This window comes from Dendrobates tinctorius, unplaced genomic scaffold (genome assembly GCF_039654945.1).
Source record: "Dendrobates tinctorius isolate UK_male_01 unplaced genomic scaffold, ASM3965494v1 ptg000145l, whole genome shotgun sequence".
Lineage (NCBI taxonomy): Eukaryota > Metazoa > Chordata > Amphibia > Anura > Dendrobatidae > Dendrobates > Dendrobates tinctorius.
This window is the reverse complement of record NW_027361812.1, coordinates 10,655,782-10,676,613: the sequence shown is the minus strand read 5'-3', so window position 1 is coordinate 10,676,613 and position 20,832 is coordinate 10,655,782. Positions and strand designations below refer to the sequence as shown.

Genomic DNA, 20,832 nt, shown 5'->3' with positions numbered 1-20,832 from the left:
TGGTACCCAGATGTAGCGGTACCAGGGGTGTTGGCGCAGGAATGAATGGAGGACACCGGGGCTTGTAGTTCCAAAGCTTTACTCACAGTCTGTTGTACACACCGGTGCCTGCCTCCGTACTGTGTCCTCCGGCTCAGAGGCTCAATCAACCTCCAGGCCAGATGGAATGCTCCCTTCCAACGCTCCGCCAACATGTGCCTTTCTGAACGTCTCCTCTTATAGCGCCTTTAAGTGTGAAGATCTCCTAGTACTGAGTTACGCTGGAGTTCCTCCTGACAGATGTTCCCAAGAACTCTACTTGTACGGCAGACAGCTGTAGTCTGCTTCGGGGACTCCTTACTCCTGAATCCCGGCTCACTATCAATGTTGCTGTTGTGCCCCCAAGTCTTAGATGGGAGTAGTGTATTTACAGCCCACTACTCCACCGGTGTCTGCTGCAGAACCATTAGTGTCCATACAACCTCGGGGACCGGGTCCCGGCCTTGTGCTTAGAACTTCTAGGCAGGGTTCTTCCTCTAACCCACGTCCTCTGTTCCCTTTTACTCCTATGTTCCGTACTAGTCTTTCCTTCTTATGGAAGATCAGGTTTCTGCTCAACGTCTTTCTCCTTCTTTCCTTTCCTGTGCCAGCTGGCTCAGATCACTGAAGCAGCTGCAGCACTCCTTCCTCCATCCCTCTCTCCGGGATCTTCTTTCCTCACTCCTCTCTGAGTGACTCTCCGACTGACTGACTCGAAATCCTACACCTTCCCGCTCTTTTATGTATTCTAAACTCCACCCGCCTCCCAGCACGTTTCGTGTTCCAAGCAGGGAGCCACCAAAGGTGCTCTGCTACACTCCAAGCAGGGAGCCGCAATGTGGCTTTGCTGAACTACCGTGTTGTGTGGGATGCGAGTGTTGGAGCGTGGTTAGGAGCCTGCAACTCACCTGGATGGGGGGGTACCACACCTCAGGAGGAGGTGCACTACCTTTGTGGCAACTGAACCCTCAGGGGCGCCACATTTGCCAGTGACATCCTCATAATAATCTTGGATTGATAGCTACAATGGTTCAATTACCTTTTCATTTTAGTGTCCCACACACTGCACCATTTGTGCACTGACCCCTTTCTGGCTGGAAACTCTCAAGTAAGTATATCCTTACAATCTCATGTCATTTTATGTTATCTGAGTAGGTTCAGTTTTGCCAACTTGAATTTTTATGCTCTATTACAAAATCACGGACAGCCAAGAAGAGTTTTTCCGACACATTGGAAATCTATAATAAAATCATCAGGATTATAGTGATACATGTCTAAAGCCCATAATGCTGATATGAAGACTTCAGCTGCATCCACTGTAAACTGTAAAATGATGATAATTACAGTCAAAATAATCTGTATAAGTTTCTTGATTTTCAAAAAAATCACGGATGCCCCCCCCTTTTTTTTTTTGCAAACAGGGCAAAAAAATGCACTATTTTTAAGGACTGTCCTGGAACTTCTGTATGATTGGTAACTGTAATGAGGCTCGGGGCGTTAGTTGTAGGCGAGATACTCGTCTTTCACAATGATGGGGGTTCTGGCTGGGTGTATGGACTTGAACTATGGGGGTGCTACGCCATTGCAGGTGGCTTGATGCTGCTGACATCGGCTGGCCAGCATCAGATGGTGAAAAGTTCAATGAGAGAGACCTCCAGTCAACAATACACAGTTTTTTACTGAACAGTAACTTGGTGGGAATTATATACAATATATAGGGAGTGCATGCCTTCACGGATGTTTTCTTTACAACTTGGAGCATCTTCACACACGGTCTCTCTAACTCTTCCAGGCTTTCTTGCTTCTGTCCCCAAATTCCTTCTCCTTCACCACAACCCAGCACAGTACTACAGTCTAGTGAAAGTCCTGTTCTCAACCCACAGTTTCGCATCCATTTCCCCTTAGGGAAGCTAGTTTGCCACTATGGCCGTTACTTAGCTTCTCTGCTTGCTCACGCCTTGGGACTACTGCCCGGGACACTTTCTTCATCTCACATTTCCCAGTTCTGTCCCGGCCCGTTACCTCTCTGAGTTATAAACTCGGGGCGGTACTGCTAGGTGTCCTATCCCAGGGCCCGTCTCCAGTGTATCACTCTGCCTTTCTGATGCTTTTCCTTGTCTATACTCCTGATTTTGCTATCCACTGCCTCGGCCTCCACTAACGTCAGGGACAACCACGTAACACGGCTCTGCTGACTAGTCAGTCATTAGGACTGCTTTCGCTGTAGGCTGAGCACTATCTGACCTCCTAACAGGAAACTGTCACTGTCCCTTCACTTTAGCCCCTCTCACTCTGGGCTAGTCCCAGCTATTAACTCCAACTCTCCATATTGTCAGGCAGAATGCAATATTTGACAAATAACACATTTCACAGTACATATTATACATTGAAATGCATTGTAACAATACACATATCTTCAAGGGGGAACATGGGCAGTATGTCAATGTCCTTACATAACCCTAGTAGGTTCCCAAATTTTCATAGGGGTCTGAGCTCTGTTTTTCTGATGCAGAACCCTAGGGCCCCTGCTTTTTAATGCCCCAGTAAGCATGTTTATTCTTTTCTTCTTTATTATTTGCTTTTGGAAGGGACCAGGATGCGGAGCTTAAAGAATTCATGTTAAGTTCTAAATTAATTTGCAATTATTTGTCAATCACTACAGTTCTGTGTTCGCTCTGCGGATTTTCCCCTTTAAATACAAACAAGGTTGTTATTTCAGTAAAGGATTGAGTGGAATATCCCTTTAATGCCACCTCCCCTTTAAGGAGTTCTAATAGTCATATATATATATTGTAAATAATGTACAGATCTTATGATGTTTCGGTACTGCTACACTACGGTGTATTACCTTCTGTTCACTGGTACTGTCACATTATGTGCTACCATGATGTATAGTATTGTATACCGTATATTAATGCTTAGATTAGGGAAGCTGATGGTTTTTCTGTGGGAGGAGGTCAGGACACCAGAGCCCCGGTGTCCTCGGCTACGACTACTGTCCTGGTCCCCTCTTACATTTGCATGCAGTTTCTATGTTTTCCTTGTGTTTGCATATGTTTTCCTACAAACTCTAATACATACTAATAGGCTACCTGTTACACTGCTCACCGTGTGTATGTGGACTCTGTATTGTGAGCCCACATTTAGCCATTCCTGTGCAGTGCTGCAGAATAGGTTGGATTTATAAGCAGCAGGACATAAATATACATTCTTGACTTGCCTCATTGATGACATATCCATGCTGTAAGCCCTTAGAAGAAGTTGGATTGAAGAATACATAATGTTCATAAAGTGAGAAAGTGCAGTTTTCTTACCTCCTGCGATGTAAAGACCACCAGTCTGGGCAGTGCATGCAGACCCTTCTCTTTGCACTGTGGAAAGCGCTGAAATCTAGCCACATTCAAGGCATACATGTTAGAGATGGAGCCGCCTGCAAAAAAGAAGACTCCAGATAAGCAATCGATCCGAGGATACACAGACAAGACCGTGATAATGATATCATGTAATATTACAATACCCGGGTAGAATATCCCATCTCCATTTTTCCACCCTACAAAGCTTCTCATGGTTCTGAGGACTTCATCTTCCATCAGGACAAAGACAGGTGCAACCTCATAGGTGTACCTGCAGGAAACATTATCTATGGTTTATAGATATACGATGAAGATTTTCTTAATACTGTATATATACAGTTGAAACTAGAAATTTACATACACTATATTAAAAGACACATATGCATGTTTTTCTCAATATCTGACAAAAAATCAGAATAAACCTTTCCTGTTTTAGGTCAATTAGGATTACCATAATTTTTAATATTTGTCAAATGCCAGAATAATGAGAGAGAGACAATGTTTTAAGGCATTTTTATTACTTACTGCAAAGTCAAAGGTTTCCATATATTTCATTAGTATTTGGTACCATTGCCCTTAAACTGAATGACTTGGGTCAAACGTTTGGGATCACCTTCCACAAGCTTCTCACAATAGTTGGTTGGTTGTCCTCTGGACAAAACTGGAGTAACTGACCCAGGTCTGTAGGTCGCCTTGCTCACACCGGCCTTTCAACTTTGCCCATAAATTTTCAATAGGATTGAGATCAGGGCTTTGTGATGGCCACTCCAAAACATTGACCTTTGTTATCCTTAAGCCACTTTGTTACCATTTTGGCAGTATGCTTTGGGTCATTGTTCATTTGGAAAACCCATTTCCGCCCAAGCTTTAACTTCTTGGCTGATGTCTTGAGATGTTTCCAAGCTTCTCCATTTTTCCGCCAAACGTAACGATGGTCATTATGCCCAAAAAGTTAAATTTTAGATTCATCAGACCACAGGACATGTCTCCAAAAATTAAGGTCTTTGTTCCTGTGTGCATTTGCAAACATTAATCAGGCTTTTTTATGTTTCTTTTGGAATAATGGCTTCTTCCTGGCAGAGTGGCCTTTCAGTCCATGTTGATACAGTACTTGTTTCACTGTGGGTAGTGATACACTCTTACCAACATCTTCACAAGGTCTTTTGCTTTTGTCCTTGGATTGATATGCACATATCAGACCAAAGCACGTTCATCTCTGGGCCTCAGAACCCCTGACCTTCCTGAGTGGAATGATGGCTGGACATTCAAATCTTGTTTGTACTTGCGTATAATTGTTTGTACAGATGAACTAGGCACCTTCAGGTATCTTGAAATTGTACCCAAGAATGAGCCAGACTTGTACAAGTTCACAGTTCTTTTCCTTATATCTTGGCTGATTTCTTTAGACTTTCTCATGATGCTACACAAAGAAGCCATGTGTTTCAGGTGTGCATTAAAATACATCCACAGGTGTGTCTCTAATTAACTCAGATGTTGCCAAAAAACAGAAACTTCCAAACACATGACATCATCATATGGACAGTCCAGAATTGTTTAAAGGCATAGTAATCTTCGTGTGTGTAAAAGTTTGACTTTTCAGTTAGTAATAAAAATGCCTTAAAACATTCTCTCTCTCTCATTAGTCTGGCATTTGACAAATATTAATAACTAGAGGTGTGCCCAATGCTATCACGTCGGGAGGGAAGTGTGTATGTGTGTGTGTACATTTGTGTGTATGAGTACATGTGTGTGTGTCCCGTGAGTACATGTGTGTGTGTCCCGCAGCTGCCTGCCCACCCACCTCCATGCAGTCACAGCCGGCAGGAAAGAGGGTGGTTTGCGGCCTGTGCTGGAGATGTGAGTACGTGTGTGTGTATGTATGTGAGTACGTGTGTGTGTGAGTACGTGTGTGTGTATGTGAGTATGTGTGTGTGTATGCGAGTACGTGTGTGTATGCGAGTACGTGTGTGTGTGCATGCGAGTATGTGTGTGTGTGTCTGTGTGTATGTGAGTACATGTGTGTCTGCGTGTATGCGAGTACGTGTGTGTATGTGAGTACGTGTCTGTAGGTGAATACGTGTGTGTGTATGTGAATACGTGTGTGTGTTTGTGAGTACGCGTGTGTATGTGAGTATGCGTGTGTGTGTGTCTGTGAGTACGCGTGTGAGTACGTATGTGTATGTGAGTACGTGTGTGTGTGTGAGTACGTGTGTGTGTATGCGAGTACGTGTGTGTGTGCGAGTACGTGTGTGTGTGTATGCGAGTACGTGTATGTGAGTACGTGTGTGTATGTGAGTACGTGTGTATGTGAGTATGTATGTGAATACGTGTGTGTATTTGAATACGTGTGTATGTATGTGAGTACGCGTGTGTGTATGTGAGTACGCGTGTGTATGTATGTAAGTACGCGTGTGTATGTATGTGAGTACGTGTGTGTATGTGAGTATGTGTGTGTATGTGAATACGTGTGTGTGTGTGTATGTGAATACGTGTGTGTGTATGTGAGTACGCGTGTGTATGTATGTGAGTACGTGTGTGTATGTGAGTACGCGTGTGTGTGTCTGTGAGTACGCGTGTGTGTGTGAGTACGTGTGTGTGTATGCGAGTACGTGTGTGTGTGAGTATGTGTGTGTATGCGAGTACGTGTGTGTGTGTATGCGAGTACGTGTGTGCGTATGCGAGTACGTGTGTATGTATGCGAGTACGCGTATGTGAGTACGTGTGTGTGTGAGTACGTGTGTGTATGTGAGTTTGTATGTGAATACGTGTGTGTATGTGAATACGTGTGTGTGTATGTGAGTATGCGTGTGTGAGTACGCGTGTGTGTACTCACGTGTGTACAGTATGTGAGTACGCGTGTGCATGTGAGTACGCGTGTGTGTGTATGCGAGTACGTGTGTGTGTATATGCGAGTACGTGTGTGTATGCGAGTATGTGTGTGTGTGTATGCGAGTACGTGTGTGTATATGCGAGTAAGTGTGTGTGTATGCGAGTACGTGTGTGTGTGGACGTACGTGTGTACGTACGTGTGTGTGTGGAGGTGGGGGGGTTCAGCGGCTGCAGGTCCAGCTGTGGGGGGGTCCTGGCAGCAGCCAGCAGGCAGGAAAGACCGTGGCTTGCGGCCTGTGCACAGGCCGCAAGCCGTGGTCTTTCCTGCCGGCTGTGACGGAGGTGGGCGGGGTCCTGGTGGCTGCCAGCCGGCAGGAAAGACCGCGGCTTGCGGCCTGTGCACAGTCTTTCCTGCCGGCTGTGACGTACAGTGGCGGGTCCTGCGGGGGGGTCCTGGCGGCGGCTGTGACGGAGGTGGGTGGGTGGGCGGCGGCGGGTCCGGCGGGGACCTGGTGGCGGCCAGCCGGCAGGAAAGACCGCGGCTTGTGGCCTGTGCACAGGCCGCAAGCTGCGGTCTTTCCTGCCGGCTGTGACGGAGGTGGGTAGGCAGGCAGCGGCGGGGGGGTTCGTTGGCAGCGGGTCCAGCAGCGGCGGCGGTGGGGGGGTCCTGGCGGTGTCCCGCTGGTGGTCCTGTTGAAGATCCTGGTACCACCAGCGGGTGCCATATTGGTATACTCATCACTGGGGTATTTCAATATGGCGGTCGGCGTACTTCCGGTCGGCGCGGTGGATTGTGGGATTCGGGGACATCCAGACGGAAGTGGATGATGGACAATTTATGGTAATTATATATATAGATTATGGTAATCCTAATTTACTTAAAACGGGAAAGGTTTATTCTGATTTCATGTCAGATATTGAGAATAACATGCATATGTGTCTTTTCACATAGTGTATGTAAACTTCTGGTTTCAACTGTATGTGGATGAGTATTTGTCCAAACTGGCATTTAATATTCAAGTCTTGATCAAACCCCGCCAATGTAAGATAATCAAAAATATTAAGAGGCGAATGCCTCATATTAACTTTGGGGCATTCTGGGCTTTCTGTGTGCTGAAATCAATTCCAGCTGAATTCTGCTAGAATTTACAGCATATTCTACCAATTGCTCATCCAGAGTAAAAACATAAAAGGTGCTAAATTTTTTCTTTCTCCAGCAAGATGGCGGCCCCTGTGCAGTAGCGGATTGCCGGTAGCTGCTACTGGTGCAGCCATTTTCAAACTGATTTTTTTTTATGAACTTATGAATAACTTGAAAGAAAAGGATTACATACACAGTACATATGTGATCATGCTACAGCGCAGGCGCCTGCCTGCAGAAGGGGATTTTTTTCTTTCACAATATACTGTATATATAATATTCATTATGTAAACTAGGGGGCAGGTTATTGAGGGATCAGTGACCTGTCAGAAGTCATCGGTATGAATATCTAATCAAAGCACCACATGAAGGCCCCCCACAGGACACCCCGGAGTACGAGCATATCATTAACTCAAAAATGAAAATAAAGATTAAACAACAACCACAAGATGAATTTCATCAACCAAGGTATCATTTTAATCAGTATAACGACGCCAACCTGACACTGTCTGTAGGTTACTGTGCAAAATCCTGCTGACAGGTTCCCTTTAATTCCAGTTTAGTTGTGTTGTTCCTCTATTATTCCTGTTACAAATGTACCTTACCATTCTATTTGTCAAAGATGTGTGTTTCTACATACTAAAATGTTATGACTGACAAAGCGCATTAGTAAGGGCAACGTACAAACCAGGAAAAGAAACATCTGAATCTGACAGGTCCCTGCTCTTCTCTGACCTTGGTTCTGTCCATGCCTGACAGCGGAGGTTGGCACACTAAGATAACGCAAGGACCCTCCCAGTTGGCTTACCGTGAATATCTTAGCAGCTCCTAGGATCACTAGAGTAGCAGTTCCCTGAGGAGTCAAGGAATCACACTCAAAACAACTGCAAACAAAAGAAACTACAACACAGTGACTGAATGCAACAAAGTCTATCACTAGCAGGAAATAACAATAGGGGAAGGTGTTTAAAGCTGCAATCAAAAGATGATAGGACAGACAAAAAGAGTAAATAAAAAACACCTAGTGTCATGATCCATGCTAGATCAGGACTGATAAAAAGCACAGGTAACCTTTTTTTTCTTAAGCTGTGCTTGAGTTGGGTTTTGCCCCCGGTGGCCATTAGGATTATTGCACTGTGATGTCTTTTGTTCAAGTTTGCCCCCGGTGGTGGTGAGCATCATTGCACTCTGGTTTCTTTAGTTAAGTGCACATGATTAATGCAGGTGTGATTGCCTGGCTCTGCTATAAAAGAGTCACAGGTGTTGCAATCAGTGTTGGTGATAGTGTTCATTTCAACCATCCTAGGTGGAGGAAGGAGCTGGAGAGCGCTCCTTGCAGCACTGTCTTAGCCCTGGTGTGGAAGGAGTCAGAGGGGATTTCCTTGTCGCTCTGACAGAGCTTGGTGGCAGCTATTCAGGAGGAGAGCTGCATTCTGGTGGTGGACTCTGTTGCCAGGAGCAAGTGCAACAGAGTAAAGCTAAGTGGTGTTTCCCTGTTTGTGTTTTTCCTTTGTGTGTATTAGTACAGCAGTGGGGCCAGTTAGGAGCGTTAGGGACACTGACTCAGGGGAGTGCAGGAGGTCTCCACGTCCCCTTTCCCTATTGCAGGGCCCACCGTTGTAACTGTTTCCCCTTTCCCCGTGTCTTGTTGTTTTAGTTACCGGCCTGCAGGCCGTGTCACACAGGACAGTATCACGTGCCGCGTCTTATTGTTTTAGTTACCAGGCTGCGGGTCGTGTCACATAGGACGGGTCATCGTGACATTATCACCAACCATAACTTTTTTTTCTGCTGAGCCATGGACCCAGTTCAGACCTTTGCCCAAATGCTGCAGACCCTAACTGAGGAGATTAGGGGGCTGCGCAGTGAGTTGGTGCAGCAACTGCAGCAGTTGGTGGGCTTTGGGGGCTTGGTTCAGAGACAGGCTCAGCCAGAACCCAACATATCCCTCCCTGACAGATTTTCTGGAGGGAGAGATCAATTCTTGGTGTTTCAACAAGCCTGTAAATTATATTTCAGGCTGCGCCCTCGTTCATCAGGGAGTGAAGAGCAACGGGTGGGAATTATTATGTCCCTTCTTAAAGGGGATCCCCAGTCCTGGGCCTTCTCCGTAACGGACGATTCTACATCATTGGTGTCCATGGACAAGTTTTTGCGGCTTTGGCACTTGTGTATGGGGATCCTGATGGCGTCGCCCTGGCGGAACCCCGAATCCGTAGGTGTAAACAGGGAGCCCGGGTTGCTGAGGAGTACTGCTCAGAGTTTAGGAGATGGGCCACTAACACTCAGTGGAATGACCCTGCACTTAGGAGACAATTTGTACAGGGTTTGTCTCCTATGTTGCAGGATACTCTGGTGCAGTACGCCGCCCCCAGGTCGCTGGAGGCCGCCATGTCCCTTGCCATCAGGGTGGATAGACGCCTTAGGGAAAGACATATACAAAAAGTGCCCTCTGATGTCCTCACTAGGGAGGAGGACCCACCAGTGCAGATGGAGGAACCCAGACAGCCCGGTGTTGTTGATACAAAAAAGGGGGTGTCTGCGGCTCGTCGTGGTGGGGGGGTATGCTTTTCCTGTGGGAAGCCTGGCCATTTTATGAGAGCCTGCCCAGTTCATGCCAAGTCTCCAGATGAACCTATGCAAGTAGGAGGAGCTAGTTTGTATTCGGAGCTGCCTACGGTTCGGGGAGTGGTGTCGGCATGTTTGTACTGTGGGCAGACTGGTCATGTCCTGAAGGCTTGCCCATTGCGCGCCAAATTATCTGTGCCATCTGAGAAGCTGCATTCCCCTTGTCGCTTGGAGGGAGGTGACCAGGGAGTATACATTTCCTCCATTTTGCCCTCCCAAGGTACCATGTCAGCAGAGGTCTTGGCTGGCGGGGTACCGGAGGTGATACCAGTGCTTGTGGACAGCAGAGCAGGAGTCAGTCTGGTGGATGCTCGCTTTGTCCAGACTCATGGTCTGAGGTGTAGGACGCTAGCCCAACCTATAAGCGTCCAGGCCATAAACTCTCTTCCACTGAGCCAGGAGAGCTTGAACAAGGTCGTAGAGAATATCCATCTGCGTATAGGACATCATGAGGAGTCCTTGTCATGCTACGTCTTGGAGGGAATGTCAGTACCTATTGTTTTAGGCCTCCCTTGGCTGAAAAAACACAACCCAGTAATAGATTGGCGGGCGAGGGAAGTGGTCAGCAGGGGGCACTCGTGGGAGGGCTGCTGCCTAGGAGTTGCTGTCTCTGCCGTCTCTCTTCAACGGACCCCTTCCTCTCCGGTGAGAGCAGCAGATGTGCTGCAGAAGAGTAAGGGCAAGGCTCAACCCTCGCCATTGGCCAACCCTGGGAGGAGCAGACCTCGTGGTGAAGGGGTTGGAGGGTGGTATACCCCTTGGTGAAGTGCGGGGGTGTGAGTGTGGTGACACAGGGGGACGCCTCTGTTGTCAATCCCAGAAAGAGTTCTCCAAATGGTGACAAACGAACGAGTGGCAATAAACGTTCAGGTCCAGACCTGTGTGTGAACGAGCGTGTATGGGTGGCCACCAAAAAACATCCAGCGGAAGTGTGTTGTGGAGCGTTACCCGCTCATACCAAACATACACATACACAACTCGTTCCCCAGGTCAGCGCTTCGGAGATGTGTGGTGCCTCCAGAAATGTTGCCAATACCAGTGGGCGCGTTTGTCATCAACCTGATGTGCAGGTAGTTGCTGGGGTGAACTCTGGGTCTGGGCGTCCCCGCTGTAGGTGGTTCCCTGATGAGGAGTGGTCTTGAGGGTCTAGAGGCCCCTCATTAAGGGGAGGGTACTGTCATCATCCATGCTGGATCAGGACTGATAAAAAGCACAGGTAACCTTGTTTTTCTTAAGCTGTGCTTGAGTTGGGTTTTGCCCCCAGTGGCCATTGGGATTATTGCACTGTGGTGTCTTTTGTTCAAGTTTGCCCCCGGTGGTGGTGAGCGTCATTGCACTCTGGTTTCTTTAGTTAAGTGCACATGATTAATGCAGGTGTGATTGCCTGGCTCTGCTATAAAAGAATCACTGGTGTTGCAATCAGTGTTGGTGATAGTGTTCATTTCAACCATCCTAGGTGGAGGAAGGAGCTGGAGAGCGCTCCTTGCAGCACTGTCTTAGCCCTGGTGTGGAAGGAGTCAGAGGGGATTTCCTTGTCGCTCTGACAGAGCTTGGTGGTAGCTATTCAGGAGGAGAGCTGCATTCTGGTGGTGGACTCTGTTGCCAGGAGCAAGTGCAACAGAGTAAAGCTAAGTGGTGTTTCCCTGTTTGTGTTTTTCCTTTGTGTGTATTAGTACAGCGGTGGGGCCAGTGCCTGCGCCACCCAGCTCCCTAGCAAGGGATAGGTGTAGGGTGTGCCAGGGCGACAGGTTCCTGATCGGCGCCCGATGCGGAACCGGCATAGGGAGCGTTAGGAGCGTTAGGGACACTGACTCAGGGGAGTGCAGGAGGTCTCCATGTCCCCTCTCCCTATCGCAGGGCCCACCGTTGTAACTGTTTCCCCTTTCCCCGTGTCTTGTTGTTATAGTTACCGGCCTGCAGGCCGTGTCACACAGGACAGTATCACGTGCCGCGTTTTGTTGTTTTAGTTACCGGCCTGCGGGTCGCGTCACACAGGACGTGTCATCGTGACACCTAGTACCAAAACCGACAGACACAAAGGTAACAGAACTAAAACACCCAAAGAAAAAGTGTAACTGCTGCGGCTCAGCGTGAAGAGACACTGACCACAGAATCAACGGTTTGAATCCAGAAGCATGACCCTGAAAATGGAAATGCCCCTTTGACTTTGTCACCCCCCTCTCCAAGGGAACATGCAGTTGTCAATTTATTCAGAGACTTCTACAAAGAATAACTGAGGAACCACACAGCAAAAATTAAAATAAATATGCTCCCGAATATTATTTTTATGGTGACTACAAGTATAAATGGAAACATCAACAAAATTTATGGAAATGTCAGCAGAACTAGCAGGTCCTCTTTGTACTGAAATATAGTACTGATTCTCTTACCGCTCTCTGTATTCCCCTAGCTCTATCAATAATAATCAAGTTCAGATTGAGGATTAATATTTTAACATTTGTGATTTTTCCACAGTGTCTTTATCACTCGCATAACAATTTAATGAATGTTCAGTTTGACGCACAAAGAACCCCAGACTTGCGGACACTTACTGGCTGGTGTTTAAGGCCTCACTTATCATCCTGCCGGCCAAGGCATAGCGATCCAACCCGGAGAATAGCTGATTGAAGAATCGTGGGTGCCCTTTTGATCAAAATAATGTAATAAACCTACTAAATTTATATAATAATCGCCAATTATCCAGTCATATTGTAGCACTATGGATCAGAGGTCATCAGAAAAACCTGTTTTAACACTCAGCCTGATGATGTCTTTGCAGTAACCCAGCAAAACATCTTGAGGTTCTCCTTCGCTCCGTAGACTTAAATCAAGAAGGCGTTTTAGCTCCTCTGGTTCCATCCATTCGCAAACCTATAATAGCAAAACATGGAGAAAATATTGACCAAAGCTCCATATATCACTATGTGCTCTTGGTTGGAGAATAGGTTATAAAGAAAAGCAAAAAAGCCTCATTTGTCTAGCATATTAGATATTGCAATTAGATATGTCCTATAGGGGGTTCTGATGTATCAATGGCACCTCAGCCCCAGTACCTCAAGACACCAACATTATAAATGGCAAATTTTAGTTAAGGTCCCTTGTGCAGATTTTGAGTTAACTCTTCCTCATATTACAGTTTAGTGTATGTGTGTATATATATATATATATATATATATATATATAATATATAGTATGCTACATAACATTTTTATTTATTCAGTATCAAGTATGAGCACCACATGCAGAAATCCACACACTAATATACTTGCGCTGCTATAAGTGAGGTTATTAATTGTTTGATTAATGTTCTGCCATACACTTGGGCAAATCATCAAGATCTGCTTCTGGCAGCTCCCTTTGCAAATGATGTCCCAGATCAGTGCGATGGGTTACAAGTCCAGAGATGGAGATGCTGCAGGTCATGATAGCACTTTTAAATATAAACTTGGCACACACACTTGGATTCCAATGCAAAGTAGTGTTTTAATAGGGTACAGTACATACAGTGACGTTTCGGTCTGAATGACCTTCATCAATGTACCCTGTGATGCACTGTGAGCTTTTAATATGCAGGCAAAAGAGCCATTAATAGCTGAGCAGGCTGCTTGTGGCCATTTATCGGTCTGTCCTGCGCAGTGCGAGTGCCAGCAATGACGCGGCTTCCGCCATTTGTCCCAGGACAAACGGTGGAAGCCGCGTCATTGCTGGCACTCGCACTGTATGTACTGTACCTTATTAAAACACTAATTTGCATTGGAATCCACGTGTGTGTGCCAAGTTTATATTCACAAGTTCACGGCTTGGGACCCTAATTGTGCACCACCACTATTGAGTTGTACCAACGGTTTCTATTAACATGATAGCACTTTTCGGCTGCTCAACATGTGGCCTGGCATTGTGTTGACACTTGGACACTTTCCAATTCAGTCATGAAGGCCTTTTCATGGTATTGCCCACTTGGTCTCCAAATCAGTCTCCAGCTATGATTGCATCCAAGGCAAAATAACTCAGCATTGAAGAGTACAGACGTCCATTCCAACCTCCATTGCAGTCTTGCTCTGTATCATGAAAGTTTTTGGTAGTGGTGTCATGAGGTCAATGGACCAGCTGTAGCTGAATGTCTGGCTCTTAGCCCAAATGCCCTCTGATAGTTTGTGTAGACACTGTTTGATGCCTTATGCTTAGTATGTGACATCCAATTTCACTTTTTTAGTACAGAATAGATCACTACATACCATTCTTTAAATTTGGCAAGTTCACATGAGCAGTGCCATGAAGACATGAAGAAGCCTTCACAAGTGATCCTCACACAGGACCTACTCATGGGATTGTGGTGTGGGGTGGCATAATCTATAGTATTTATTGCAGCTCAGTGTTACATTGGTTTGATTGTGGAACCAGTGGTATGATCATTTCTACCAGACAACACCAGGCCACATTTTGCTTGTGCTGCTGTGCACAGAATAAATGTGATACAATGGCCCACAGAGTCTTTGGAATTGTCTCACAAAGAACACATATTGGTACTTCATCTTTCGGTAAGTGCAAAGGAAGCTGCCAGTAGTGGATCTTGATTTGCCCAATCCATTTAGCGTGGCAGAATATTCCTCAGACCACCAGTAATAAACTCGTTGCAAGCAGCATAAAACTAGATATTTGAAAATCTGATTTCCATGATTCCACAACTTTTCTATATTATTATATTTTTATATTCTAGCATCCCCAATCCTGTGGAGCCATGGGAACATGAGTTTTACAGCAGTTGATCATCTTGATAGCAAGCAGTATTTTCCATAATGAATGTACTTCTTACCTTACAATTCCTATCAGTGCCTTTCTGCACACCCTCCTCCATTATTATCTTAAAAGCCTCCTGTAGGAATTCATCCCCAGTTTCATCATTCTGTAATGAAGGGCTTTTTCTTGCCATTGCAGAGCTCAGTTGGAAACCTTGAAAACATATATTAATAAAGCTTTTTTTCATTATTTGTTTCCAGAAAGGAAAAACAGAACATCTGACCGGGCACCTACATTATATTACATCAGTCTTCAAAGGGAAAATGGATCATAGCTCCAAACTCTCTGCTGTATCATTGTCCGTCTGCCCTGATATCTCTTCTATCATTTGTGTGATGAAATACAGTACTTGTTTTCTCTATAATAATTCTTATCGAATTCTGTATTGTCTCATCCCTCTGATACTCCTCCTGGAAATGTATAATCAGACTGATAACTTGGCAGTGCCATTCGTCTAGTCAATAGGTTGTGTTCATATAAAGTCTCACACTAATGGGTCGCCCGCCAGGGCCGTGGGGTACTCGGTACCAGGCCGGTATCTCAGAGGGAAGTGTCACAGTAGCGGTGACCCGGTCCGTGGCCCTGGGCGTCCATGTGAAAGGGGATGGTGTGGCTGATTAAAGTTTATAAGTGGATGATACGTGACGCCACCTGTGGTTTCTGGTCAATTTGACCAGCGCTGCAGGGTTGCTTCTCTGGGACAGATGGTGTGGTGCAGCAATGATGTTGTAGCCCTCCACAGGTAGGGCTGTAGTCCCAGGGCAGTGTAAATGGGGAGATAGTGAGGAGAGCGTAATGGTGCAGTAAGCACAGAGATGTAGGAGTGCTGAGTGGGTTGATGCAGGAATAAGCGGAGGACACCAGGGCATGTAGTGCCAAAGCTTTACTCACAGTCTGTTGTGCATACAGGTGCCCGCCTCGGTGCTGTGTCCTCCAGGTCAGGGGCTCAGCCAACCTCCAGGCAAGATGAAGTTCTCCGTTCCAACACTCCGCCAACATATGCCTTCTCCGAACGTCTCCTTTCTAGCGCTTGTAATGAAGTACTTGTGGTTGTGTGTTAAACCCAAGTTCCTCCTTTAAGATGTTCCTTTGAACTCTACTTGTACGGCAGACAGCTGTAGCCTGCTTCGGGGACTCCTTACTACCAAGTCCCGGCTCACTCACATTGCTGTTGTGCCCCCAAGTCTTGTGTGGGAATAAAGTGGTGACAACTTCTATTCCTCCGGTGTCTGCTACAGGACCATTAGTATCCATACAACCTTGGGGACCGGACCCCGGCCATGCGCTTAGAACTTGAGGAAGGGTTCCACTCCGACCCTAGTCCTTAGTTCTCTTCTTCTCCTTACATTCCTTACAAATCTTTCTTCCTTATGGAGAATCAGGCTTTCTATATCTCTTTCCAGTGCCAGCAGCTCCAGGTCACAGGAGACTGCTGCAGCACCTCCCTCCATCCATCCCACTCAGGGGATCTTCTCTCACAGACTGACCTAGTCCTAATCATCTCCCGCTCACTTGTGCAACTAAGCTCCACCCACCTCCCAGCACTCTTCATGTTCCAAGCAGGGAGCCACCAAAGGTGCTTTGCTACACTACTATGTTGTGTGGGATGCAGGTGTTGGAGTGTGGTCAGGCGTCTCCACCTTACCTGGATGGTGGGGCACCACACCTCAGGAGGAGGTGCAGCACCTCTGTGGCGACTGAACCCTCAGGGGCGCCATACTAACAGCTTCACAGATTGTGATCCCTAATGGGGACAGTGATAATGATGTTGATAAAAATCTGACGAATTAATGGCGCTATATAAGTGAGTAAAATGAATAAATACAATAGGGATAATAAACATTTGAGATACTGCTGATTTTGCAAGTTTTTCGACCTACAAAGAATGGGGAGGTCTGTAATTTTTATCGTAGGTGCACTTCAACTGTGAGACACAGAATCTAAAAAAAAGAAAACAGAAAATCACATTGTGTGATTTTTACATAATTAATTTGCATTTTATTGCCGGAAATACGTATTTGATACAATAGAAAAACAGAAGTTAATATTTGGTACAGAAACCTTTGTTTGCAATTACAGAGGTCAGAAGTTTCCTGTAGTTCTTGACCAAGTTTGAACACACTGCAGCAGGGATTTAGGCCGACTCCTCCATTCAGATCTTCTCCAGATCTTTAAGTTTCAGGGCTGTCGCTGGGCAACATTGAGTTTTCAGCTCCCTCCAAAGATTTTCCATTGGGTTCAGATCTGGAGACTGGCTAGGCCACTCCAGGACCTAGAAATGCTTCTTACAGAGCCACTCCTTAGTTGCCCTGGCTGTGTGTTTCTAGTCATTGTCATGCTGGAAGACCCAGTCACGACCCATCTGCAATGCCTTTACTGAGGGAAAGAGGTTGTTGGCTAAAATCTCAACCCCATCCATCCTCTCTTCAATATAGTGCATTCATCCTGTCCCCTTTGCAGTAAAGTACCCCCAAAGTATGGTGTTCTTGGGGTTGTACTCATCCTTCTTCTTCCTCCAAACACAGAGGAGGAGGTGATACCAAAAAGTTCTATTTTGGTCTCATCTGACCACATGACCTTCTACAATGCCTCTGGGTCGCCCTCGCACACCCAGGGCAGCGGGGTACTCGGTACCGGGCCGGTGTCAAGGTGGGAATGTGTCACAGTAGCAGTGACCCGGTCCATGGCCCTGAGCGCCCAATATCAATGGTGGTGATGTTAATGGTGTTAAAGTTTATTAGAATAGTTCGTGATGCCACCCGTGGTGTTTGGCAAGTAAGATGTTGAGCCAACGCTGCATGCAGATCCGCTGGGACTGATGGTGTGGTGCAACAAAGATGGTGTAGCTCCCCACAGGTGGAGCTGTAGTCCCAGGGCAGTGTAGGTGCAATGGATGAGGAGAGGCACAGAATGGTATAGATGCTGGTACCCAGGAGTAGTGGTGCGGGAATAACTGGAGGACACCCGAGTATGCGGTTCCAAAGCTTTACTCACTGTTTGCAGTTCACTCCACTGCCTGCCTCCGTACTGTGTTCTCTAGGTCAGGGCTCCAGCCAACCTCCAGGCAGGATAGGATTCTCCCTTCCACACTCCGCCAACATGTACCATACTGAACGACTCCTCCAATGCGCCTTTAGGTGCGAAGCACTCCAGTACTTTGTTACCCTGGAATGCCTCTCTCTAGTTGTTCCTAGTCTTTACTTGTATGACAGACATCTGTAGCCTGCTTCGGGGACTCCTCACTGCGTCCCGGCTCTCTAATCAGTTGCTGTTGTGTCCCAAGTCTATGATGGGAGCAAGGCGTTAGTGGCTCACTACTCCTCCGGTGTCTATAGCCGGACATAAAGATCCAATCAACCTTGGGGACCGGGGCCCGGCCTTTGCGCTCTCTGGACTGGAAGGGTTCTCTATCTTTCTTCAACCAGCTTCCCACCGTTCTTCTATTCTCCTTCGTTCCGATCTGTTCTATCTCTCTTATGGAAGGTTAGGTTATCAATCTTATCAGCCTCTTTCTCTGGTCTTTCTCGTGCCAGCAGTCCAGATCACTGGGACCTGCTGCAGCACGTCCTTCAGACACCCATCTTCTCTCTTCTCTCTCCACTAACCAACCCACTAACTCTCACTCTTCCCACTCTTTTATATCATCTCACTCCACCCGCCTCCCAGCACATCTCGTGTTACGAAGCAGGGTTCCACGAGGGGTGCTCTGCTAACCCCCAGCCTGAAGCTGTTAGGTGGCCCCACTGAACTATCCTGTGTGTGGAATGCAGGTGTGGAGCGTGGTCAGGAGTTCCCACCTTACTTGGATGGTGGGGTACTACACCTTTGGAGAAGGTGCAGTACCTCTGTGGCGACTGAAGCCTCAGGGGCGCCACACCTCCTCTGGAACATCCAGACAGCCATTGGTGAACTTCAAATGGGTCGGGACATGTGCTGGAGCGAGCAGGGAGACCTTGAGTGCCCTGCAGGATTTTAATCCATGATGACGTAGTGTGTTATTGATCCCAGCTCTCTTCTTGTCATTGACCAGGTTCTGCCATGAAGTTCTGGGCTGATTTCTGACCTTTCTCAGAATCATCCTTATCCTGCAAGGCAAAATCTTGCATGAAGACCCAGATCGAGGAAGATGGACAGTCAACTTGCGTTTCTTCCGTTTTATAATAATTGTTGTTGCCTTCTCATCAAGCTGCTTGCCTTTTGCCCTGTAGCCCATCCCATCCTTGTGCAGGTCTACAATTTTGTCCCTGGTGTTCTTAGACAGCTCTTTGGTCTTAGCCATGGTGGAGAGGTTGGAGCGTGATTGATTGAGTGTGTGGACAGGTGTCTTTTATACAGGTAACGTTCAAACAGGTGCAATTAATACAGGTTATAAGTGCAGAGTAGGAGGGCTTGTGGCGCCCCTGAGGCTCAGTTGCCACAGAGGTACTGCACCTCCTCCTGAGGTGTGGTATCCCACCATCCAGGTAAGGTGGAGACTCCTGACCACACTCCAATACCTGCACCCCACACCATAAAGTAGTGTAGAAAAGCACCTTCGGCAGCTCCCTGCTTGGAGAATAGCAAAGCACCCATTGGTGGCTCCCTGCTTGGAACACGAAACGTGCTGGGAGGTGGGTGGAGTTAGATTACATTACAAGGAGCGGGAAGAGTTTAGGATGGGAGGTCAGTTGGTTGGAGAGCGAGAGAGAAGAAGATCCCTGGAGAGAGGGATAGATGGATGGAAGTGCTGCAGCAGATCCCAGTGACCTGGGTCTGCTGGCACGGGAAAGGGAGAGAGAGAGCAACATAGACTGAAAGCCTGATTCTCCATAGAAAGAAAGGATTAGTACGGAACGTGAGGAGTAAAAGAGAACAGAGGACGTGGGTGAGAAGAGAACCCTTCCTAGAAGTTCTAAGCGCAAGGCCGGGGCCCGGTCCCCGAGATTGTATGGATACTAATGGTCCTGCAGCAGACACCGGAGGAATAGAAGTAGTGACCACTTTATTCCCACACAAGACTTGGGGGCACAACAGCAACTGGATAGTGAGCCGGGACTTAGCAGCAAGGAGTCCCCGAAGCAGGCTACAGCTGTCTGCCGTACAAGTAGAGTTCATAGGAACATCAGAGAGGAGGAACTCCAGTGTAACTCAGTACTAGGAGTACTTCATCTAAAGGCGCTATAAGAGGAGACGTTCAGAAAGGCACAAGTTGGTGGACTGTTGGAAAGGAGTATTCCATCTGGCCTGGGGGGTGACTGAGTCCCTAACCCGGAGGACACGGCACGGAGGCAGGAACCTGTTTGTACAACAGACTGTGAGTAAAGCTTTGGAACTACATGCCTGGTGTCCTCCACTCATTCCTGCGCCAACCCGTCCAGCACTGCTACATCCCTTGCGCCTGACACCACACCAACTACGTGTCACCTCACTTACTCTGCCCTGGGACTACAGCACTGCCTGTAGAGGGCTATAACACCATTGCTGCACCACACCATCAGTCCCAGAGGATCTGCATGCAGCGTCGGCTTAACACCTCCCTTGCCGAACACCACAGGTGGCGTCACGAACTATTCATTTCCATTACAAAACATCATACAATCTCCCTTTTACTTGGGCGCCTAGGGCCATGGACCGGGTCACTGCTGCTGTGACAATCCCCTCTGAGAGACCGGCCCGGTACCGAGTACCCCACAGCCCTGGGAGGGAGACCCAGGCATCTTAAAGAAAAAAGTAACAGGTCTGTGAGAGTCAGAATTCTTGCTGCTTGGTAGGTGATCGAATACTTATTTCATGAAAAAAATGCAAATTAATTACCGTATGTAAAAATCATACAATGTGACTTTCTGTTTTTTTTATTTTTATGAAAATGCTATATACCACAATTGACGTTGCACAGAATGATCATAATAGGAATCAGGCCATTAAAAATGTTATTACCGTAACTCTCCACTGTTAGAAGGCGAAGCAACTACATCACATACATGTTTGCTATTACAGGATCCTTGGACTCATTCTCTCTATCAGGGTGACTTCTGGTCTATTATCACCATATTGTTAATGTTTACCCTGCATCTTTATTGTTATGCT

General features: G+C 46.9%; 1 protein-coding gene across 2 annotated transcripts in view; it reads right to left on the bottom strand.

Moving 5' to 3' along the window:
• The window catches only part of CSAD (cysteine sulfinic acid decarboxylase), a 126,883-nt gene that overhangs the window by 97,223 nt on the left and 8,828 nt on the right, over positions 1-20,832 (bottom strand). Inside the window, exons 1-6 of one of the 2 annotated variants that reach the window (XM_073546175.1) lie at positions 15,658-17,418; positions 14,783-14,919; positions 12,714-12,840; positions 12,522-12,612; positions 3,536-3,642; positions 3,333-3,448 (exon numbers count right to left, since the gene is read on the bottom strand). In XM_073546175.1, coding sequence (XP_073402276.1) covers positions 3,333-3,448; positions 3,536-3,642; positions 12,522-12,612; positions 12,714-12,840; positions 14,783-14,899 — 558 coding nt within the window. In that variant the 5' untranslated portion in view covers positions 14,900-14,919; positions 15,658-17,418. Of the gene's footprint in view, positions 1-3,332; positions 3,449-3,535; positions 3,643-12,521; positions 12,613-12,713; positions 12,841-14,782; positions 14,920-15,657; positions 17,419-20,832 lie in introns of those variants that run through there. The other variant, XM_073546174.1, reaches the window with a different exon arrangement.